The sequence below is a fragment of the Loxodonta africana genome, chromosome 22 (genome assembly GCF_030014295.1).
Source record: "Loxodonta africana isolate mLoxAfr1 chromosome 22, mLoxAfr1.hap2, whole genome shotgun sequence".
NCBI classification, from domain to species: Eukaryota; Metazoa; Chordata; class Mammalia; order Proboscidea; family Elephantidae; genus Loxodonta; species Loxodonta africana.
In genome coordinates this window covers 12,865,656-12,888,518 of record NC_087363.1, presented here as the reverse complement: position 1 = coordinate 12,888,518, position 22,863 = coordinate 12,865,656, and the positions used below count along the sequence as shown (strand labels likewise).

The 22,863-nt window shown below is 43.4% G+C and overlaps 1 protein-coding gene across 1 annotated transcript in view; it reads right to left on the bottom strand.

The window, feature by feature from the left end:
* The window catches only part of FHIT (fragile histidine triad diadenosine triphosphatase), a 338,197-nt gene that overhangs the window by 24,714 nt on the left and 290,620 nt on the right, over nt 1-22,863 (bottom strand). Inside the window, exon 4 of the mRNA XM_023548098.2 lies at nt 5,085-5,188. Within this exon, the coding sequence (XP_023403866.1) occupies nt 5,090-5,188 (99 nt within the window). The 3' untranslated portion in view covers nt 5,085-5,089. The remainder of the gene's footprint in view (nt 1-5,084; nt 5,189-22,863) is intronic.

Here is a 22,863-nt window from a genome sequence, read left to right as displayed (position 1 = left end):
AGCTGGAATCAGCTCCAAGGCAACTTGTTTTAATGGCAAACCAAGTGTGACACCCAAGCCTCAGGAGCTGGTCTCCAGAATAAGGAGCCACTTCAAACAGATCGGGTCAGCTCAGAGACTCGGTGCGCTCGTGGGCGGCAGAGGACATGGTGCCGGCTTCCCCCCAGTGTCCTCCAACTTGACACTAGTCCCAGTAGAGCAGACTGATTTTCCCCCAGGCACCTTACTTTCTCCACGTGCTCGGTGGGAAAGGGAGGCAAGTACCAGTTTATGGTTAAGACAATCTTGGAGTCAGGTTGCTCTGGTTTTGAATTCTGGCCTCCATCACTATTTCTCCAAAGGTTGGAAGCATTATGCCTGTTGAAGATAATTTTGGGTGATCTACATTGAATCACCTGTTAGGTTATTCTCTTTTAATCCTTATGAATAAGTCAAGTGGAGCGTTTCAGTTTGGTGCTGGAATTAAATGCCTCTACAACAATAGCCAGACTCCCTTTTTAACAAAGAGGGAATGAACCTCAGTCCCTGAGAGCTACAGGCAAGCAGCTATGCGCAGCTAGAATTTAGCAGCATTGTTTTCCCTTTATACTTATTTTTATGCTTAACTTCTAATTACATCAAGTGATACTGGTTTTTCACTGAGGCTAGGATATGAAGTTTTAGACAAATGTACTGAAATTTAAGATGTGAATCAACTTTTTAAGTAAACGATACCCTAGGTGGTACACAAAGATGATAAAAATCATGATAAATGGAAATGAATGATATGTGGAAAACACTATATCTGCCCCAAAGAGCCCTGGTGGTGCAATGGTTAAGCTCTCGGCTGCTAACAAAAAGGTTGGTGGTTCGAACCCACCCAGTGCCTCTGTGGGAGAAAGACCTGGTGATCTGCTTCTCGTAAAGGTTACAGCTAAGAAAGCCCTGTGGGACAGTTCTACTTTGTCAATGGGGCCGCTCTGAGTCGGAATCCACAGCACCTAACATAGTATCTGCCCGAGGCATACTACTCAGATGGCAGAGAAGAGAGGGGAGGGCAGCTTAGGTGGGAACCCCCATGGTCTGGAACAACTTGCTGGTAGAGGAAAACCAGTTTGTGAACACTGGGCACATTTTGGTTCCTGCTGCCTGGCCCTAATGTGGCCTGGGAGGCAGGTGCTGGAGAGGATGATATGAACAAGGCCGGCAAAGAAGTGCATGAGGTAGGAGGAGGCCCGTCCTCACAGTGGAACTGAGGCCAGCAGATCAGGTGAAGAGGCTAAAGAGACTATTTACAGGGTCCATGGGATCTGGGGCAGAAGGAACTGTTGGCTGGAGGTGGCAGTAAAAATACTGGAATCGGTCACTGCCTTGGTTTCAAATCTGAGCTCCACCACTTACTAGCCATTTAACTCAGGATAACACTTAGCGCGACCAAGCCCCAGGTCTCTCATCACCTGCAACAATAGAATCTCGGTCTTGTAAATCCTCCATCAGTGTTGGCTTCTGAATAGGAAGCCGATGGCTGCCTTCGTGCACGCGGAGAACTGCGCAGTCTCATGCGGTGAGCACCATGTTTAAAATCCTTTACGCATGCTCTCCCTGAGACTGACTTGCTGAATTTTAGATAAGTAACAAGTAATTTTTTAGTTTAGATAGGTCCCAAATATTGCATGCTGACCATATTTATTAACAAATTTCAGAAGACCCACGGACTTCTTGACAGCACATTAAAATTTGCCATGTATATGCATTTTGAAAGGGGGGGAGGGTGTGGGTGAAAAAGGACCTGAAAAAAGAGAACATTTTCTTTTCCCTTTTGTCTGTAAAGCAACCAGGTGCTGTCGTGTTGACTCCGATTCACGGCAACCCATGTGCATCAGAGTAGAACTGGGCCCCGTAGGGTGTTCAATGACTCATTTTTTTCAGAAGCTGATTGCCAGGCCTTTCTTTAGAGGTGCCTCTGGGTGGACTCAGACTTCCAACCTTTCAGTTATCAGCCGAGTGGGTTAATCATTTGCACTACCCAGGGACTTCTTTGTCTCTAACACCCTCCAAAAATGAAACCTACTGCTGTTGAGTCGACTCTGGCTCACAGCACAGAGGACTCGCAGGACAGAGTGGAAGTGCTCGCAGGGTTTCCAAGGCTGTGGATCTTTACGGAAGCAGACTACGACATCTGGAGAGGCTGGCAGATCCGAACCGCAAACCTTTGGGTTAGCAGCCCAGTGCTTTAACCACTGCGCCATGGGGGCTCCTTCTTTGTCTCCAAAGGGGCGTACATTTAGTCTCTTTATACTACAGGCAATGATGATGCTCTTGAAAAATCTTTGAGCTGTAAGTTTAAGTCCCACCTCTTCTAGTTACTACCTCCCCCCACAAAAAATTGCCACCGAGTTGATTCGAACCCACGGCATCCCCATATGTCATCCAGTCACTAGTTATGTGATATCTGTCAATCATCTAACAGCAAGAAGACTCAAGGTGAATCATTTGGCCTATAAACAAAGACCTTCAAAGAGAAATACAAATGTTAATTTAAAAATATAACAAGTTAGGATGAATATCTTTCTGGCGAGACTTACACCAAAAAAATCAAACCCATTGCCATAGAGTCGATTACAACTCATAGGGACCCTATAGGACAGAGTACAACTGCCCCATAGAGTTTCCAAGGAGCACCTGGTGGATTCAAACTGCTGACCTTTTGGTTAGCACCCGTAGCTCTTAACCACTATGCCACCAGGGTTTATAAGGCAAGTTGATTTGCCTGGAAATTTCCCATGCAGGAAGCTTTGGTAGTAAGTTTAGATCCTCTTCAAGTGTCTATAAAATGTGCTCTACAACACAGTACAATTCAGCCAGCCTCAGGAAAAGCCTAGAGCTTTCTTTCGCCTCTACCTGAAAGTACCCATTACATAGGAAAACCCCGGGATGGGAGACAATCAGCTTAGAGAGCGGAGTCGGAATGGTGACCCCATTTGAACAGGACACTGTAAAATGACACACTGGCTTTGCAGTCATGCCCACAGGCCTCTGTTCTTAGGTAAACTAGCTTGATCCTACCAAAAAAAAAAAAAAAAATGAGAAAGTGGAAAAGGTTAAAAATAAAATATAAAAGACAGCTTCTGCTAGCACCCTGCTCTATCCCTTCAGGCGATTCAGTGTCCAACCAATAAAAGGATGACATGGGAGAAGGAAAGAAGCTTTCTGGAAGGCCAGGGCCTAAGCATAACACCCTTACTGATAATGGGTGGGGGTAGTTGATAGGTGGAGACCGAGAGGCTAGGAAACGCACGTATATTTTAAACAAATGAAGCTAGCAAAAGTACTTAGAATAACTAAAAAAAGACATTTTGAAGTGAAAACAGAAAACGATAAATGTGTTTTCCAGCTAAAATTCGTAATCACTAAGTGCTTGATACAATTTTATGTAATTCAGTTGCTACCAGTATTTGTTAACTAAGAGTGTTTTTAATTTGTATCTCATCTGTCTCAGCAGCTTACAATATAAACACATTTGCTCAGGCCAGATGATGCAGACAGTTCTAGAAAGGAAATACAGAGGAGAGGATCTTTTCCTGGGCTTCATAATCTCTAATGGAAACCCTGGTGGCGTAGTGGTTAAGTGCTACAGCTGCTAACCAAAAGGTTGACAGTTCCAATCCATCAGGTGCTCCTTGGAAACTGCATGGGGGCATTTCTACTCTGTCTTATACGGTCACTGCGAGTCAGACTCCATCACAACAAGTTTTTTTTTTGGGGGGGGGGTGGTTATAGTCTCTAAGAAGGTTTATTAACAGCGTTGACAGATAAAATACAGAGCCAGACCAAACCCATTGCCACCAATTCCGTCTCATAGTGACCCTGCAGGACAAAGTAGAACTGCCCCATAGGCTGTAAACCCTTAAGGAAGCAGAGAGCCACGACTTTCTCCCACGGGTTGGCTGATGGGTTCAAACCCCCGACCTTTTGGTTGGCAGCCAAGCGTTTAACTACTATGCCGCCAGGCCTCCTTCAAAATACAGAACGCTCAGTGAAATTTGAATTTCAGATAAACAAAAAAGTCAAAATCTTTTGATAGAATCACAGGGCCCTCAGGCTAAAAGTCCCAAGTTATTATTTATTTACTTCTTAAAAGTCTAGGCCTGTCCCAAACGTTGCATGGCGGCCCCATTTAGTAATAAACTGCAGAAGAAAAAAAAAAAATTGTATAATATCTGCTGTGCAGATGCATTTTTGAAAAGGAAACTGGCCACAGCTTCCTACCTGAGTCTTAAACCTCCGATCTCCCCAGAATTACACAGCACTAATGCAGAGAGAGAACCATATCAAGCCCTGACATTTCTCTGCTGCCTGAGCTTCCTAGCAGCCAAAACACGGGGGAAACACAAAGAGCAGTTTACCAAACAGCAGCTGGGAGAAAAGCCGGGGGTGAAAGCAGCAAAGTGTGCCTGGGTGTGGCTGGTATGGTTAGGGGGGAGAGAAAGCTGGGGCATAGGGCCTATACCCACTTACCTGGAGTCCCTGGGTAGTTAATGTACTGGGCTGCTAACCAAAAGATTATAGCTTTGAGTGCAGCCAGAGGCACCTTGGAAGAAAGGCTTGGTGATCTGCTTCTGAAACATTAGCTGTTGAAAACCCTATGCAGCAGTTCTACACTGACACGCAGGGGGTTGCCAGGAGTCAGAATTGACTCCAGGGCACCTAGTTAGCTGGCTTACATAAGAACCTGGGACTTTGGCCCGAGGGTCCTGTGATTCTCTTAAAAGGTTTTGACCTTTTGGGCAATCAGGTTTGCATTAAAAAATGCTTTCTCACTGCTCTGTGGAGACTGGATTGGAGAGGGACAGGGCTGGAGAGGGGTGAAGGTGGCCTGGGAAGCCGGCTTGGAAGGAAGAAAGCAAACAGACTGCAGAGTTTGGTAGAAGGTGGTGGAGATAAGTAGGCAGGCTGGGAGTAAGTTCCTCAAGGCCCAGGGTTTTCTCTGCCTTTTGTCTTTTGCAACCACCACACAAGGATGTTGGTGAAGTTGCTGCTCTGTGCCCCCGCCCTCAGCAGGGAACCCCTTTCCTGAGCCTGTGGGGTGTTGTATGACCATGTACCTGAGTCACTGGAAGTAGACACGCAGCGCTGCAGCTTCTGCCGCCATTTCCTCCTCTGATCTCCAAGAGGCCGGGGAGTCCTCTTCTTTGTCATGTTTGTGGAGCTTTGGAGGAAAAAAAGAAAAAGAAAAAACAGACAGGCTCAGTAATGGGGCCTTAGGATCCCCTCGAAAAAGTATTGTGGAGGGAAGACTGGGCAGAGTTAGCATATTAGAGGCCTGTAGGTATGTGTGTCTTTTTATGGCATTAGTTGCCAACATTTTTAAATGGGGAGGTTTCACATAAGAATCCATATCTCTAGCTTCTATAATAAAATAACCACATTGGGCTGTACTGTGGCTGTTTGCTGGGCTGAGGCTGGGGAGTGGCCTCGCTGATATTTTTTGGCTGAAATGTCCTGCCATTCACCATAATCCCCACTGTTCTCTAATGTTCTTATGCTTGGTGGGTGGTAGCCCTCACTCATTTGTTTTCTTTCCAAGACCCTGAAGGCATTGAGTTTGCCTCCTCTAGCATAAGGAGCCCCGGTGGTATAGTGGTTAATTAAGGCACTTGGCTGTTAACTGAAAGTTTGGTGGTTTGAACTTCCCACTGGTCTTCAGGAGAAAGATGAGACAGTGTACTTCTGTAGAGTCACAGCCTTGGAAACCCTGTAGGAAAGTTCTGTTCTACCCTCCAGGGTTACTACGAGTCACAATCAACTGGGTGGCAGTAGGTTTGATTTGGTCTTTGGCATAAGCACACACCATTCTCGATCACTCCTTTAAAGTGGCCTGTGGTTTACCAGGCTTCTCTGTGCCTCAGCCCTTCTTCTACAGGATTCATGACAATAACACAAGAACCATGAGTTCTGAGTAAGAAATAAGGAGTATACCATTTAAAGGAGACTTCACGCAGGCAAACGGTGAAAACTTATCAAAAAGTTAACAGTTGGCCTTAGTCACCTGGATCATTTTAAAATCCTCTCCAAATACCCATATTTATTAAGAAAACATCTTCCATATGTCTTAGGTTTACACATAAAGAGCGAGTAAAACCTCTATTCTATCAGAGAGAAATAGGATGTTTTCAGAATTCTCTCATTAAAAGGGCTCGATTTCCCCCCTTAATTCTTCTATTGCAATGCATTTTTGTTAACTAAATTTGTTATCCCTGTGTGTGGCTCTGACTTGTAAATTGCTGAAGGTGTAAGCTCCTCACAAAATCCATGGTGTCGTATTTCATGTAAGTCATTTCGAAAGACTGAGGCAAAACATTTTAATAGCACCAGTGACACCTAGTATTTATAATGGGAAGGGCAGCTTCTTCTGACACGCATTACTTATTCAATCCTTATAATAACCCATAAGGGAGGCGCTATTTAACCTCATTTATTGATGCAGATATTGAGGTTTGGTTCGAACAGATTCGTTCACCTGTCCAAGATCACCCAGCTTGTTCGTAGCAGTGCCAGGGTTTGACTTTGGCCCGCCCCCAACAACTTTTGCCTTTTTATCTATCGCAGAAGATCTACAGTCCCATTAAAGAGAGAAAATTTCCACAGATACTGCTACCCTACTCCACCTGGTGTGTGTACATAGAAAGCTAGAGCCTTTGAAAAGAATGTTGTCAACACAGCAAAAAGGCAACTGAACAGTCGAGTTTGACATCTTAGGCCCCAGACACTCCTAATCTAACCCAGGCACCCCACCTTGGCAGTCTGCAGCAGATGGAGAATTTCCCTACTTATTTCAGAGCAAACTTTGATACAGAAGGCAAAACAGTGTGGGAAGGAGAGCCTGGCTCTCCAGCTGAGCTGTATTTCCATTCGGGTTAGTTTGAGCCTAAATGAGGTTCATTAGCATACAACTGGGCCACAAATATGTTTATGAGGGTCATGGATCTTTCCTTCAGAATCTGGCTGCTAGCATGCTGGTTTTACATTTTTCCACATAGATTTAATTCTTCTTAGTGGAAGAAAACCACATCAGGAAGTCATTTCCTTCCTTGCAAAGGCAGGTATGACGCACGCAGTTGCTACAGGCGAGTCAAAAGGGATTGCTATTCTACTCAAGAACTCATTTTCATTTTGCTACTAGCTCTAGGTCTGTTATAAATCCATCTTTTAACAATTCAATAGGATGACAAAGAATGATGCAAACCCCAGGAAACATGGCCTTCCCTCTTCTGGCTCCCACTGAAAGGCACAGAAATCAAGCCTAAAGTGGCCTCATCAGCACAGATCATGCCAGATGAATCCAAATAATTTAGAGTCTCTGAACATTAATGCCTTCCTGGTTATTAGGTGACCGTCTGTTATTGTCATATGCCTCACAGATGGCAATACTGTGCCAACGTTTAGAAGTTGTTTACGAGAAACTGGAAATAAAACAAAAACTAATCATAGTTGCAAAGCTCTGCTGTATATGGCTTTTAAAACTTAGGAGGGTTCGTTCCCTCCGAAAAGGCACAGAGCATGTAAGCTGTCTTTAGAACAGGGGTGCTTAACCCTGGCTGCCTGCTGGAATCGCTTGGAGAGTTTTAAAAAAATATGGCTGCCTGGGTCCTGCCTCAGAGATTCTGATTTAATTGCTCTGGGGGCCACCTGGGTTTGGGAATTTTAAAAAACTTGGCATGTGATTCTAAGGTGCAGTCATGAGAAGCAATGCATTTGGGAGAAGTGACTGCATGTTTATATGTGTAGGCAGACCCTGGAGCCCTGGTGGTGCAGTGGTATGTCTGCTAACCAAAAGGTCAGCAGTTTGGGATCCACCAGCTGCTCCTTGGAAACCTTATGGGGTAGCTATGAGTCAGAATCAACTCGAAGGCAACGGGTTTAGACAGAATCCACACAACATACAGAAATAACAATCTCACTTTTAGTCCACTGTTTGCGTCACAACCAACAGTATCCAGGCTGTCATTTGCAAACCTGGCTCTTGAACTGTGTTTTCTACTGTTTACGCTTCTGTCAAAAGGGTGTTTGGGGCTTTGGGCCACAAGGCTTGTCACAGCAGCACTAGGATGGTGATCAGTGCAGGAGCCCCTGATGCATTTTTAATTCCTTTGGGAACAGGGTGCTCAGGAGAGGCACTGGTGGGCAAGACTTGGGTCAAGAAGAGCCACCCAGGTGACTTTGAAATTGAACATGCTGCAGTTTGGAGCAGAGTTCAGCTTCCCTAAGGCAACCCAAGAGCCTGGGTTCCCCTGGCTAACCCAGAGAAGCCCTAATGACCTTAAAAAGCAGCTTATCCAAAAGGCACTGCTACTGTGTCTTGGGGAAGCTTTGATGGAGGAGTTTCACCTCAGGTGAACTTTCCCTTAGGCTGCCCACAGGGAAAGGCAGTGACCATTTATTAACATGCTAGATATTTATCCTGTCCTTGCAATGCCTTGAGTCTTCCTCCAGTTTTAATGCTGCGTTCTTCATATTGTCCAGCTTCTCGGATTATTTTCTCAGCATAGAGATTGAATACCAATAAGTATGGGGAAAGGATACAACCCTGATGCACACCTTTCCTGATTTTAAACCATGCTGTATGCCCTTGTTCAGTTCGAAGGACCGCCTCTTTGTCTATGTACAGATTCTACATGAGCACAATTAAGAGTTCTGAAACTCTCATTCTGCTGCCAAAGACCTCTTTCAAGCGTTAAAATCCAAAGATGTCACTTTAAGGACTAAGGTGTGCCTGACCCAAGCGACAGCATTTGCAATTACCTCATATTTTATGCGAAAGCTGGACAATGAATAAGGAAGACCAAAGAAGAATTGATGCCTCTCAGTTATGGTGTTGGTGAAGAATATTGAATATATCACGGACTGCAAGAAGAAGGAACAAATCTCTCTTGGAAGAAGTACAGACAGAATGATCCGTAGAAGCAAGGATGGTGAGACTTCATCTCACATACTTTGGATGTGTTATCAGGAAGGATCAGTCCCTGGAGAAGGACATCATGCTTGGTAAAGTAAAGGGTCAGCAAAAAAGAGGAAGACCCTCAATGGGATGGACTGACACAGTGGCTGCAACAGTGGGCTCAAGCATAACGACTGTGAGGGCGGCGCAGGAGCGGGCAGTGTTTCCTTCTGCTGTGCCTGGGGTCAATATGAGTCAGAACTGACTTGATGGCACCTAACAACACAACAGCAACTGCGATGCCAGGGGTCAGCCTTTGAACCAGACCACTGAACCATACAGGCCCCTTCACAGTCCTCATGGGGCACCAGGTAGGGAGGATAGACACCAAAGGGCTAATTACCAGACAGATGAGCCTTACCAAAGAGGAAGGGGACTGGGTGGGGCTAACCTACTCTGAAAGTCAATTTAGTTTCATATTATTATAAGTGCTTTCAAAGAAACAAAGTGTTGTCAAAAAGAGTGATGGTGGGGGAGGTAGGGAGGATTATCTGAGGCCATCAAAGACACTCTAAGAAGGTGAGGTTTAAAGATGAAGTTGAAGTTTAAGGCCAGACTTTAAAAGGGCAAGATTCTTAACATCTTTATGCCTCAGTTTCCCCTCTGTCAGGGTTGTGAGTAGAGCCCGTGGTGGTACAAACGATTAATGTGCTCGGCTGCTAACTGAAAGGTTGGAAGGTTCAAGTCCACCCAGAGACACGGCAGAAAAAAGGCCTAGTGATCTACTTCTGAAAAATCAGCCATGAAAAATTCTATGGAGCACAGTTCTACTCTGACATACATGGGGTCACCATGGGTCAGAACTGACTCAATGGCAGTGAGCAGTGATGTGTCTGACACAGACTAAGTGCTCTGAAGTGTCAACTGCTGCTGCTATGACTACTACTGCTGCTAACATTATTCCTAGCTGGATACACCGTCCCCGTGACAGTGGCACTGACCACCCTACAGAGGCTGTTTCCACAAGTACCTTTACTATCTTTATGGTTACCCAATAACCTGTATATTTCTATTACCTATTCTGTGAAAGGATTAGAAAGTCTAATTATCAGAATTTAGATCCAAACCAATAAATCTAACGAGAGATCCAAGTCTGAGAAGGAAACTTAGCTCCTTCAGCTGTAAGATGACTCGTAATGATGCCTACCTCTCAGGGTTGTTGGAAAGAGTGAATAAATATTCATGGAGGCTCCCAGGTAAGGGTTAGGGTTCTGGAGCACGTGGTCATGGAAAAAGCAGTCAAAATTACCCTGAGAGTAGGGTTGCCAGATTTAGCAAATAAAAATATAAGATGTGCAGTTAAATTTTTTAGTATGTCTTACACAGTATTTGGGACAAGCTTGTTGTTAAGTGCTATCAAGTCAATTCTGACTCACGGCCACTCTGTGTACAACAAACAAAACGCTGCCTGGTCCTGTGCTATCCTCACAATCATTGTTATGCTTGAGCCCATTGTTGCAGCCACTGTGTCAATCCATCTCATTGAGGGTCTTCATCTTTTTCACTGACCCTCGACTTTACCAAGCATGATGTTCTTCTCCAGGGACTGGTCCCTCCTGATAACATGTCCAAAGTACGTGAGATGACGTCTTGTCATCCCCACTTCTAAGGAACATTATGGCTGTACCTCTTACAGGACAGATTTGTTTGTTCTTTTGGCAGTCCATGGTATATTTCATATTCTTCACCAACAGCGTAATTCCTTATTCATTGCTCAGCTTTTGCATACTAAAAAAATTATTCGCTGTTTCTGTGAAATTCAGATTAACTGGATACTGTGTATTTTATCTGGCAGCTGGGTAGAGGAGACCCCGTAGAACCATTCCACAGGAAGTACCTGGCTTGCATTTGGTAGCCAGGATGTCTCCAAGCCTGTGCAGTAGCTCTGAATCCTGGGAGAGACGAAAGAGGCTGTGCAAGGGAAGATCAGAGTCAAGGCTCTCACTCTGTGCTCTCCGGGGCCTCCCCACACTGCACGGAAGGCACAGTGAGTCACCAGCACTTTGTAAATTCCATAGCTCATCAACTCTAAGATGCACCGTGTTTCACATTTTAACATTAAACCGTGTCTTACAATAAACGCTGTGTCATAATTTACTTGGCAGTGTTTTTCTTTCTCAGCAGTACATAAAATAACAGCACCCCTTCGGGGAGTCAATGAACTATAGCTCTCTGACTCTCCTTCCCGTTGGTAAGTCACATCAGTTAAACCTGACTGCTTGCACCGCGGCCCAGGTCGTACAGACTTGTTTCCTTCTTTCAGTGCAACAGCAGAAGTTGAAACCCTTTTCACAGACACTGTTTTGTGGAGGAAAGCAGGTGACAAAGTTTGCAAAGACTTGAACCAAAGTCTTTATTCACATTCAATAGATTGAAGTCTGTGCTGGCTCCTTGAATGGGAATTCTACTTCTATACAGCTTTGAAAAGAGATTAAAAAAAAAAAAAAGTACCTGCAGCAATCCCACTTTATCTGCCTGAAATTATTCTGGGGGAAGGTAGTGTTAACAGGATTTCTGGTCAAAGCCCTGACAACGTGTTGGTTCTGACGGGGCCTCCCTCCTAAGCACTGAGGGCCGTATCAGAAGGCATGCGGGGTAATGATCAATTCCCTGATGGCAGTGCTCACATTGCCTTGGCTGGTGACATTTTTATAGCTGCATAATGGAATACAGTAGGAGGGATGATTCACAATAATTTAAATGTTTTCTCAGAATTTGCAACTAACCTTTAGTAAAATGCTGAATTGTCTTCAAAGCAAGAGACAAATGAACGCTGCTAGTTTTACATCACTTCTTAAAGAAAGTAGCTGAATATAAACTCGGGCGTTGTTATAAAATATATTCATGTATTTAGTTATTATAGGTTTTATAAAATACTATCAAGAACAGAGAGATTAAATAAACCATTTCTGTGGGTTGATGGTTCTGTTTAGACAGGCATTTAGAGAAATAAAGTCTCAAAAGGGAAATAACTGCATTACAGAGAGAGGCAAATACTTAATTTTTTAGATCCTTTTCTCTGTTTCTACTTTCAGTTCAAACCAACGAGCATTTGCCGAGCACTTGATACTTTCCAGGCCCTATTCTAGGTCTTATGAAAGATATAAAGATGAGGAAGCCAAAAATCTTTGCCTCCGAGGGTCTTCCCACCCAACAGCGGATTTGCACGTCAGTAATCTAATACAAGTCAGACTGGGATACTTACTGGACTAGAAGTTCCAACAAAGTGCTCTCAGAATATCCGGGAGAAAGTAATTCTTGCTGGTAGTGGGGGTCTGAGATTGACTTTAAGAAATCAAGGATTTGGAAGGAAAGTGTTATTCTAGGCAATGGAAACAGCTTCAGCAAACACGTGAGGCCTGCGACAATTCTCTCCCAATTTGCGCCCATGCCTGGTTTCACTTGATTGTGGCTCCCTTTCCTGGTGAGTCCTGACATGGCCTTGGAGGCAGCTACCAGCCATTGTCAGACTTGGCAAAAGAGCCAACATTCAATTGTTATTTTGGGAAGCTTTAAGCTTCCTTTGTTTAAAGACAGGACACATGCTCCTATGGCCCAGAAGATGATCACCAGTCCTACAAAGGTAAAGCTGCAAACAGCTTTGAATTCAATTGAGGGAAAGTTCTTTCCTTTTCAACTGTCTTTCAGTCCTTCTGATTAACCAAGAAGAAAGTCTCCGTTGGTACTAGTATGCCATTAACGTGGTGCCAACGTGACCTCTCTAAAGAAGACTCCAACTAGAATGCAACGTTTGTTGTGTTTTCATCATATTTATTTTACATCCTCCCATTTTCGGCAGTGATCTCAAGTTTCCTCTTTAAAGTAAAATTATTTAAGTTAAAAATGAGTGTTGATTTAAAAAACACGTTAAGTAAAACAGCGTGGGAAACGTGGCATTAAGAGTTGGGTCCACATGCAGGGAAGTACAGGCTGAGGTGGAGGGGGGCTGCAGGCGTGTGGCTGAAGCAGGGGCCTTCTAGGACGTGGGTGGGGCAGTTGATATTGGGCTGAACTGCAGAAGGACTTAGATTTTTTTTTTGACAAATGGTTGGCAATCTAAATAATTTCATATTATAATGGCTTTGAAGAAAAACAGAACAGTGGTTTACAGGGATGTAGAAATTTTTTCATTTTTAGAACTTCAGTTAGGAAGAGTCTAGAAGGAAGGATTCACTGAGGAGGTGACATCTGAGATGTGAACGATAAGAGGAAGGGGGTGGTTTAGTGACTGCCTAGGGAAGTGCAGGAGAGGCTGTGTGCTGGACAGGGTGGCAGATCACTGGTAGACTGTGGGCATCGCTAAGACGTTTGTATTTTGTGTGATGGGATGAGGAGATATTAAAAGGTTGTCATGTGCCATCAAGTTGACTGTGACTCATAGTGACACTACAGGACAAAGCAGAACTGTTCCACAAGGTTTCCTAGGCTGGAATCTTTATGGCAGTAGATCGCCAGGTCTTTCTCCTACAGGGTGGCTAGTTGCAGCCAAATGTTTAACCATTGCACCACCAGGGCTCCTTGGATTAAAGGGTTAGAGGCAGGGAAATAAAAGGACTGGGGATAACTTTTCATAAAGAGTGTCCTGGCTGCAGAATGGATTAGAAGGGGACAAGCTACTGCAGCTTCCAGAGAAGGCATGATGGGAGCTTGGGAGGCAAGGATGAGGAAGGGGCTGTGGTGATCGAGCAGTGCTCAGGTTTCCCACAGACTGGTATAGTGCTGAGTTACCAGTAGCGCTCCAGTTAGTGAGAGGGGCTTGGTCCCTCCCCATAGACAGGCCTTCTCCTGTGATAGCTTCCTTCCTAGACCTTGTCTGTAAAGCACACATTGATCCAAGTTCCTCTGCCAAGGCTCCTTTGAACCAGTGCAAAAATCCCTCCATTCCCACCCAATATGCACCTCTTTTTAATCATAAAGAAAAACTAGTGGCCATCAAGTGGATTCCAACTCATGGCGACTCCATGTGTGTCAGAGTAGAACTGTGCCCCACAGGCTTTTCAGTGATGGATTTTTCAGAAGTAGATTGTCAGGCCTTTGTTCCGAGGCACCTCTGGGTGGACTTGAACCTCCAACCTTTTGGTTAGCAGCCAAACGCCTTAACCGTTTGTACCACTCATCTTCAATCACACACTTCCCAAATCCTCAGGAAACCTCCCCTGGACCATTTAGAGTGGTGTGTAGTTGTATTTCACAGTTCTGGATGCTTTATCACATACGCACTCTGCTCCACACATGGCTCCTCCCTGACACTGACCATCATTTCTCTTGGTGCTGGGTAAGGACAGATCATGACCCACACTGGACTCTGAAGGTGTCCTAGTGAATCACTCCTCGTGTTCACTTAAGGCAGATGATAACCTTGGACCACCAATTTGTGGCTGCCACTTCTGCTTCCTTAGAACCCTCAAGGTTTTTCAAGCATTGTCCATTTGCAAAAACAGATCCAATGAGGGATCCTGGGGGCTGAAGCCCTGGGCTAAATGCTAGGTCGAGAGAGGGCTAAGTGAAGCCAAGTCATCTGGTTCCCCCCATTCACAGAAAAGGTTCTGGAGCCCCGTCCTTTGCCCTTTGCAGAGAGAACTTCAGGTAACCAACAGCTCAGTCACCATTTGATTGGTTGCCGAAGCTCTGAGTTGAGTAAAAGCAAAAGTTTTTAGTGCTGCCTGTGGGGCCAAACTGCTGGAATAAGCTCTTACATTAATTAGTGGCATCCCACTTTCACGGAGTATAGAGTGTTGATGTTTCAGAATTTGTAACCCCCGAAAGTGTTTATTAACAAGAAAATCACAGCCCTGGAAAAGAATTAAGCCAAACCACTGTACTATAATAGAACCCAATTGCTTATTCAATTATACATTAAAGTATCATACTGTCAAGCTGATTGTCAAAGTGGCATATGATACTTTGCCAGCATTACAACATGGACCAGACGTTAACTCAACTGACTGTATTGAGAATGATCTTCAGAGCAGCCCATGTACCCTGTAAAACCTGAACAAACCAAGGTGGGTATTTCAGGTTTGCTGGGTAGAAGGCTGCCATCAGAAAATTACTGTAACTGGTTGGACATCAAGTTTGCAGCTTTCCTTTGAAAACTTGTTAGGAGCAGCTTAGCAAACAACAGTGGTGAACCCTGGTTCTGGGCAGAGCTGATTTTAATTAATACATCAAAGGAGTTCCTTCCTGCCAGGAGGCAATCGGGGAGGCTCACCAGAAATGTGTATCTGAGAAAAATACCCCCCAGACAGGGCCTCCTAGAGCTACCACGCTGCTTTCTGGCTGGCCGCTGTTTAGAACGTTCATACAACACAATGTTGGGGCAGGTAAGGAGCAAGGATTCAGGAGCTGGACCCTGAGGAGCTCTGGGGCTGTTATGTGCTTCACTACTTTGGAGGAAGGAGACCCTGAATGGTGCAGAAGATCAATGCTCTCAGCTGCTAACCTAAAGGCTGATGGTTAGAGTCCACCCAGACGTGCCTCAAGAGCAAGGCCTGGAGATCTACTTCTGAAACATCAGCCATTGATAACTGTAAGGAGCACAGTTCTACTCCGACACACATGAGTTGCCATGGGTCCGAGTCGACTCGACGGCAACTGTTGTTTTTTTCCTTTTGAGGATCATTGATATGGAGGGACGCTCATCACTAACATTTCTTCTTAGCCTGGTACAGGCAGCCTGGATTTTTTTTTTTTTTTTTAAATTTTTATTATGCTTCAAGTGAACATTTACCATTCCAATCAGTCTGTCACATGTAGGTTTACATACATCTTACTCCCTTCTCCCACTTGCTCTCCCCCTATTGAGTCAGCCCTTACAGTCTCTCATTTCGTGCCAATTTTACCTTCTTCCATCTCTCTCTATCTTCCCATCCCCCCTCCAGTCAAGAGTTGCCAACACACTCTCCCGTGTCCACCTGATTTAATTAGCTCGCTCTTCATCAGTATCTCTCTCCCCCCCACTGACCAGTCCTTTTCATGCCTGATGATTTGTCTTCGGGGTTGGTTCCTGTCCTGTGCCATCAGAAGTTCTGGGGAGCATTGTCTCTGGGATTCCTCTAGTCGGAATCATACCATTAGGTGTGGTCTTTTAATGAGAATTTGGGGTCTGTATCCCATTGGTCTCCTGCTCCCTCAGGAGTTGTCTCTTGTGCTCCCTGACAGGGCAGACATCGATTGTGGCCGGGCACCAACTTGTTCTTCTGGTCTCAGGATATTGCAGGTCTCTGGTTCAAGTGGCCCTTTCTGTCTCTTGGGTTCTTAGTTGTCGTGTGACCTTGGTGTTCTTCCTTTGCCTTTGCTCCCGGTGGGTTGAGACCAATTAATGTATTTTAGATGGCTGCTTGTTGGCATTTAGGACCCCAGGTGCCACAATTCAAAGTGGGATGCAGAGTGTTTTCATAATAGAATTGTTTTGCCCATTGACTTAGAAGTCCTCTCAAACCAAGTTCCCCAGACCCCAGCCCCTGCTTCGCTATCCTTTGAAGCTTTCATTTTATCTCGGAAACCTCTTTACTTTTAATCCTGTCCAATTAGGCTGACCTTCCTTGTTTTGAGTGTTGTCTTTCCCTTCACCCAAAGCAGTTCCCATCTACAGATTGATCAATAAAAAGCCCTCTCCCTCCCTCCCTCCCTCCCTCCCCCCTTTGTAACCACAAAAGTATGTGTTCTTTTCCGTTTTTTCTATTCCTCAAGATCTTATAATAGTGGTCTTATACAATATTTGTCCTTTTGCAACTGACTCATTTCGCTCAGCATAATGCCTTCCAGATTCCTCCATGTTATGAAATGTTTCAGAGATTCGTCACTGTTCTTTATGGATGCGTAGTATTCCATTGTGTGAATATACCACAATTTATTTACCCATTCGTCCGTTGATGGACATCTTGGTTGCTTCCAGCTTTTTGCTATTGTAAACAGAGCTGCAATAAACATGGGTGTGCATATATCTGTTTGTGTGAAGGGTCTTGTATTTTTAGGGTATATTCCGAGGAGTGGGATTTCTGGTTTGTATGGTAGTTCTATTTCTAACTGTTTAAGATAACGCCAGATGGATTTCCACAGTGGTTGTACCATTTTACAATCCCACCAGCAGTGTATGAGAGTTCCAGTCTCTCCGCAGCCTCTCCAACATTTATTATTTTGTGATTTTTGAATTAATGCCAGTCTAGTTGGTGTCAGATGGAATCTCATCGTAGTTTTAATTTGCATTTCTCTAATGACTAATGATCGAGAGCATTTTCTCATGTATCTGTTGGCTGCCTGAATATCTTCTTTAGTGAAATGTGTGTTCATATCCTTTGCCCACTTCTTGATTGGGTTGTTTGTCTTTTTGTGGTTGAGTTTTGACAGAATCATGTAGATTTTAGAGATCAGGCGCTGGTCTGAGATGTCATAGCTGAATATTCTTTCCCAGTCTGTAGGTGGTCTTTTTACTCTTTTGGTGAAGTCTTTAGATGAGCATAGGTGTTTGATTTTTAGGAGCTCCCAGTTATCGGGTTTCTCTTTATCATTTTTGGTAATGTTTTGTATTCTGTTTATGCCCTGTATTAGGGCTCCTAGGGTAGATCCTATTTTTTCTTCCAAGATTTTTATCGTTTTAGTCTTTATGTTTAGGTCTTTGATCCACTTGGAGTTAGTTTTTGTGCATGGTGTGAGGTATGGGTCCTGTTTCATTCTTTTGCAAATGGATATCCAGGTATGCCAGCACCATTTGTTAAAAAGACTATTATTTCCCCAATTGACTGACACTGGTCCTTTGTCAAATATCAGCTGCTCATACGTGGATGGATTTATATCTGGATTCTCAATTCTGTTCCATTGGTCTATGTGCCTGTTGTTGTACCAGTACCAGGCTGTTTTGACTACTGTAGCTATATAATAGGTTCTGAAATCAGGTAGGGTGAGGCCTCCCACTTTCTTCTTCTTTTTCAGTAATGTTTTGCTTATCCGGGGATTCTTTCCTTTCCATATGAAATTAGTGATTTGTTTCTCTATTCCCTTAAAGTATGACATTGGTATTTGGATTGGAAGTGCGTTGTATGTATAAATGGCTTTTGGTAGAACAGACATTTTTACTATGTTGAGTCTTCCTATCCATGAGCAGGGTATGTTTTTCCATTTGAGCGTGTCCTTTTGAATTTCTTGTAGCAGAGTTTTATAGTTTTCTTTGTATAGGTCTTTTACTTCCTTGGTAAGATTTATTCCTAAGTATTTTATCTTCTTGGGGGCTACTGTGAATGGTATTGATTTGGTTATTTCCTCTTCGGTGTTCTTTTTGTTGATGTAGAGGAATCCAAGTGATTTTTGTATGTTTATTTTATATCCTGAGACTCTTCCAAACTCTTCTATTAGTTTCAGTAGTTTTCTGGAGGATTTCTTAGGGTTTTCCATGTATACGATCATGTCATCTGCAAATAGTGATAGCTTTACTTCCTCCTTACCAATCTGAATACCCTTTATTTCTTTGTCTAGCCTAATTGCCCTGGCTAGGACTTCAAGTACGATGTTGAATAAGAGCGGTGATAAAGGGCATCCTTGTCTGGTTCCCGTTCTCAAGGGAAATGCTTTCAGGTTCTCTCCATTTAGAGTGATATTGGCCGTTGGCTTTGCATATATGCCCTTTATTATGTTGAGGAATTTTCCTTCAATTCCTATTTTGGTGAGAGTTTTTATCATAAATGGGTGTTGGACTTTGTCAAATGCCTTTTCTGCATCAATTGATAAGATCATGTGGTTTTTGTCTTTTATTTATGTGATGGATTACATTAATGGTTTTTCTGATATTAAACCAGCCTTGCATACCTGGTATAAATCCCACTTGATCAGGGTGAATTATTTTTTTGATGTGTTGTTGGATTCTATTGGCTAGAATTTTATTAAGGATTTTTGCATCTATGTTCATGAGGGATATAGGTCTAAAATTTTCTTTTTTTGTAATGTCTTTACCTGGTTTTGGTATCAGGGAGATGGTGGCTTCATAGAATGAGTTGGGTAGTATTCCGTCTTTTTCTATACTTTGAAATACCTTCAATAGTAATGGTGTTAAGTCTTCTCTGAAGGTTTGGTAGAACTCTGCAGTGAAGCCATCTGGGCCAGGACTTTTTTTTGTTGGGAGTTTTTTGATTACCATTTCAATCTCTTTTTTTGTTATGGGTCTATTTAGTTGTTCTACTTCTGTATGTGTTAGTTTAGGTAAGTAGTGTTGTTCCAAGAATTTAACCATTTCTTCTAGGTTTTCAAATTTGTTAGAGTACAATTTTATGTAGTAATCTGATATGATTCTTTTGATTTCATTTGGTTCCGTTGTGATGTGGTCCTTCTCGTTTCTTATTCGGGTTATTTGTTTCCTTTCCTGTTTTTCTTTAGTCAGTCTAGCCAATGGTTTATCAATTTTGTTAATTTTTTCAAAGAACCAGCTTTTGGCTTTGTTAATTCTTTCAATTGTTTTTCTGTTCTCTAATTCATTTAGTTCAGCTCTAATTTTTATTATTTGTTTTCTTCGGGTGCCTGATGGATTCTTTTGTTGCTCACTTTCTATTTGCTCAAGTTGTCGGGACAGTTCTCTGATTTTGTCTCTTTCTTCTTTTTGTATGTGTGCATTTATCGATATAAATTGGCCTCTGAGCACTGCTTTTGCTGTGTCCCAGAGGTTTTGATAGGAAGTATTTTCATTCTCGTTGCTTTCTAAGAATTTCCTTATTCCCTCCTTGATGTCTTCTATAACCCAGTCTTTTTTCAGGAGGGTATTGTTCATTTTCCAAGTATTTGATTTCTTTTCCCTAGTTTTTCTGTTATTGATTTCTAGCTTCATTGCCTTGTGGTCTGAGAAGATGCTTTGTAATATTTCGATGTTTTGGATTCTGCAAAGATTTGTTTTATGCCCTAATATGTGGTCTATTCTAGAGAATGTTCCATGTGCGCTAGAAAAAAAAGTATATTTTGCAACAGTTGGGTGGAGAGTTCTGTATAAGTCAATGAGGTCAAGTTGGTTGATTGTTGTAAGTAGGTCTTCCGTGTCTCTATTGAGCTTCTTACTGGATGTCCTGTCCTTCTCCGAAAGTGGTGTGTTGAAGTCTCCTACTATATATGTGGAGGTGTCTATCTCACTTTTCAATTCTGTTAAAATTTGATTTATGTATCTTGCAGCCCTGTCATTAGGTGCGTAAATATTTAATATGGTTATGTCTTCCTGATCAATTGTCCCTTTTATCATTATATAGTGTCCTTCTTTATCCTTTGTGGCGGATTTAAGTCTAAAGTCTATTTTGTCAGAAATTAATATTGCTACTCCTCTTCTTTTTTGCTTATTGTTTGCTTGATATACTTTTTTCCATCCTTTGAGTTTTAGTTTGTTTGTGTCTCTAAGTCTAAGGTGTGTCTCTTGTAGGCAGCATATAGATGGATCGTGTTTTTTTATCCAGTCCGTGACTCTCTGTCTCTTTATTGGTGCATTTAGTCCATTTACATTCAGCGTAATTATAGATAAGTAAGTTTTTAGTGCTGTCATTTTGATGCCTTTTTATGTGTGTTGTTGGCCATTTCATTTTTCCACATGCTTTTTTGTGCTGAGACGTTTTTCTTAGTAGCTTGTGAGATCCTCATTTTCATAATGTTTAACTTTGTGTTTATTGAGTCGTTACGTTTTTCTTGGCTTTTTTCTTGAGTTATGGAATTGATATTCCTTTTTGTGGTTACCTTTTTATTTACCCCTATTTTTCTAAGTAAAACCCTAACTTGTATCCTTCTATTTCGCCTTGTATCACTCTCCATCTGGCAGTTCAATGCCTCCTATATTTAGTCCCTCTTTTTGATTATTTTGATCGTTTAGCTATTGATTTCCATGATTTCCTGTTGTGTGTATTATTTTGTTTATTTATTTATTTTTTAGAATTAATCTTAATTTGTTTGTTTTTGTGCTTTCCCTGTTTGAGTTGCGTTGATATCAGGACGTTCTGTTTTGTGACCTTGTATTGTGCTGGTACCTGATATTATTGGTCATCAGGCCAAACAATCTCCTTTAGCATTTCTTGCAGTCTTGGTTTAGTTTTTGCAAATTCTCTAAACTTGTGTTTATCTGTAAATATCTTAATTTCTCCTTCATATTTCAGAGAGAGTTTTGCTGGATATATGATCCTTGGTTGGCAGTTTTTCTCGTTTAGTGCTCTGTATATGTCGTCCCATTCCCTTCTTGCCTGCATAGTTTCTGCTGAGTAGTCTGAACTTATTCTTATTGATTCTCCCTTGAAGGAAACCTTTCTTTTCTCCCTGGCTGCTTTTAAAATTTTCTGTTTGTCTTTGGTTTTGGCAAGTTTGATGATGATATGTCTTGGTGTTTTTCTTTTTGGATCAATCTTAAATGGGGTTCGATGAGCATCTTGGATAGATATCCTTTCTTCTTTCATGATGTCAGGGAAGTTTTGTGTCAGGAGTTCTTCAACTATTTTCTCTGTGTTTTCTGTCCCCCCTCCCTGTTCTGGGACTCCAATCACTCGCAAGTTATCCTTCTTAATAGAGTCCCACATGATTCTTAGGGTTTCTTCATTTTTTTTAATTCTTTTATCTGATTTTTTTCCAGCTATGTTGGTGTTGTTTCCCTGGTCCTCCAGAAGTCCCAGTCTACATTCTAATTGCTCGAGTCTGCTCCTCTGACTTTCTATTGCGTTGTCAAATTCTGTAATTTTATTGTTAATCTTTTGGATTTCTACATGCTGTCTCTCTATGGATTCTTGCAACTTGTTAATTTTTCCACTATGTTCTTGAATAATCTTTTTGAGTTCTTCAACAGTTTTATCAGTGTGTTCCTTGGCTTTTTCTGCATTTATCCTAATTTCATTCGTGATATCTTTAAGCATTTTGTAAATTAGTTTTTTATATTCTGTATCTGATAATTCCAGGATTGTATCTTCATTTGGGAAAGATTTTGATTCTTTTGTTTGGGGGGTTGGAGAAGCTGTCATGGTCTGTTTCTTTATGTGGTTTGATATGGACTGCTGTCTCCGAGCCATCACTGGGAAACTAGATTTTCCAAGTAGTCAGCTAAAAAAAAATGCAGTCAGATCCCTATCTAAATTCTCTCTCTGGCTCCGGGTATTCGGATGTTAATGGGGTCGCCTGGGGAGGGTGGGGGAGGGATCTGAGAGCTAGGAGTGTAGCACCACAGAATATAGAGCTGAACACCACGTTCACGCTCCGCCCCCGTTTGCCAAAATCCGGGCTGGACAGGTCCCTGGCTAGGACACTGCTTTCCTTGCTCGGAAACCAGTCCCTTCCTCCTGGGGACTTCCTCCGGTGCGCGGCACCGCTCGTGGGCACTGGGTGGGCGTTTCCCACACGAACGGGTGGGCCCGCCCCCAGGGTCTATTCAGGCGATTATAATTAGATCCCGCGGTCACGCCCCGCCTGTGCGCGCGCGCCCAAATCCCAGCGGGATGACTTCCGGGTTGAGACGCTGCTTTCCCTGTTCGGGAACCAGTCACTTCCTCCCCGGGACTTCTCCTTCCGGAGCGCCACACCTCTCGCGCGAACTGGGTTGGCGTCACCTGCACGGCCAGGTGGGCCCGCCCCCTGGGTCAATTCAGGGCAATAAAAATGGACTCCGTGCTCACACCCCGCTCGTGCGCGCGCCCAAACCCCAGCAGGACGGAACCCCGTCTGGGACGCTACTTTCTGCGCTTCGGGACCAATCAGTTCCTCCGCACGGCCAGGTGGGCCCGCCCCCTGGGTCAATTCAGGGCGATAAAAATGGACTCCGCGCTCACGCCCCGCCCGCGCGCGCCCAAGCCCCAGCAGGGTGGCACTCTGTCTGGGATGCTACTTTCTGCGCTTTGGGACCAATCAGTTCCTCCGCACGGCCAGGTGGGCCCGCCCCCTGGGTCAATTCAGGGCAA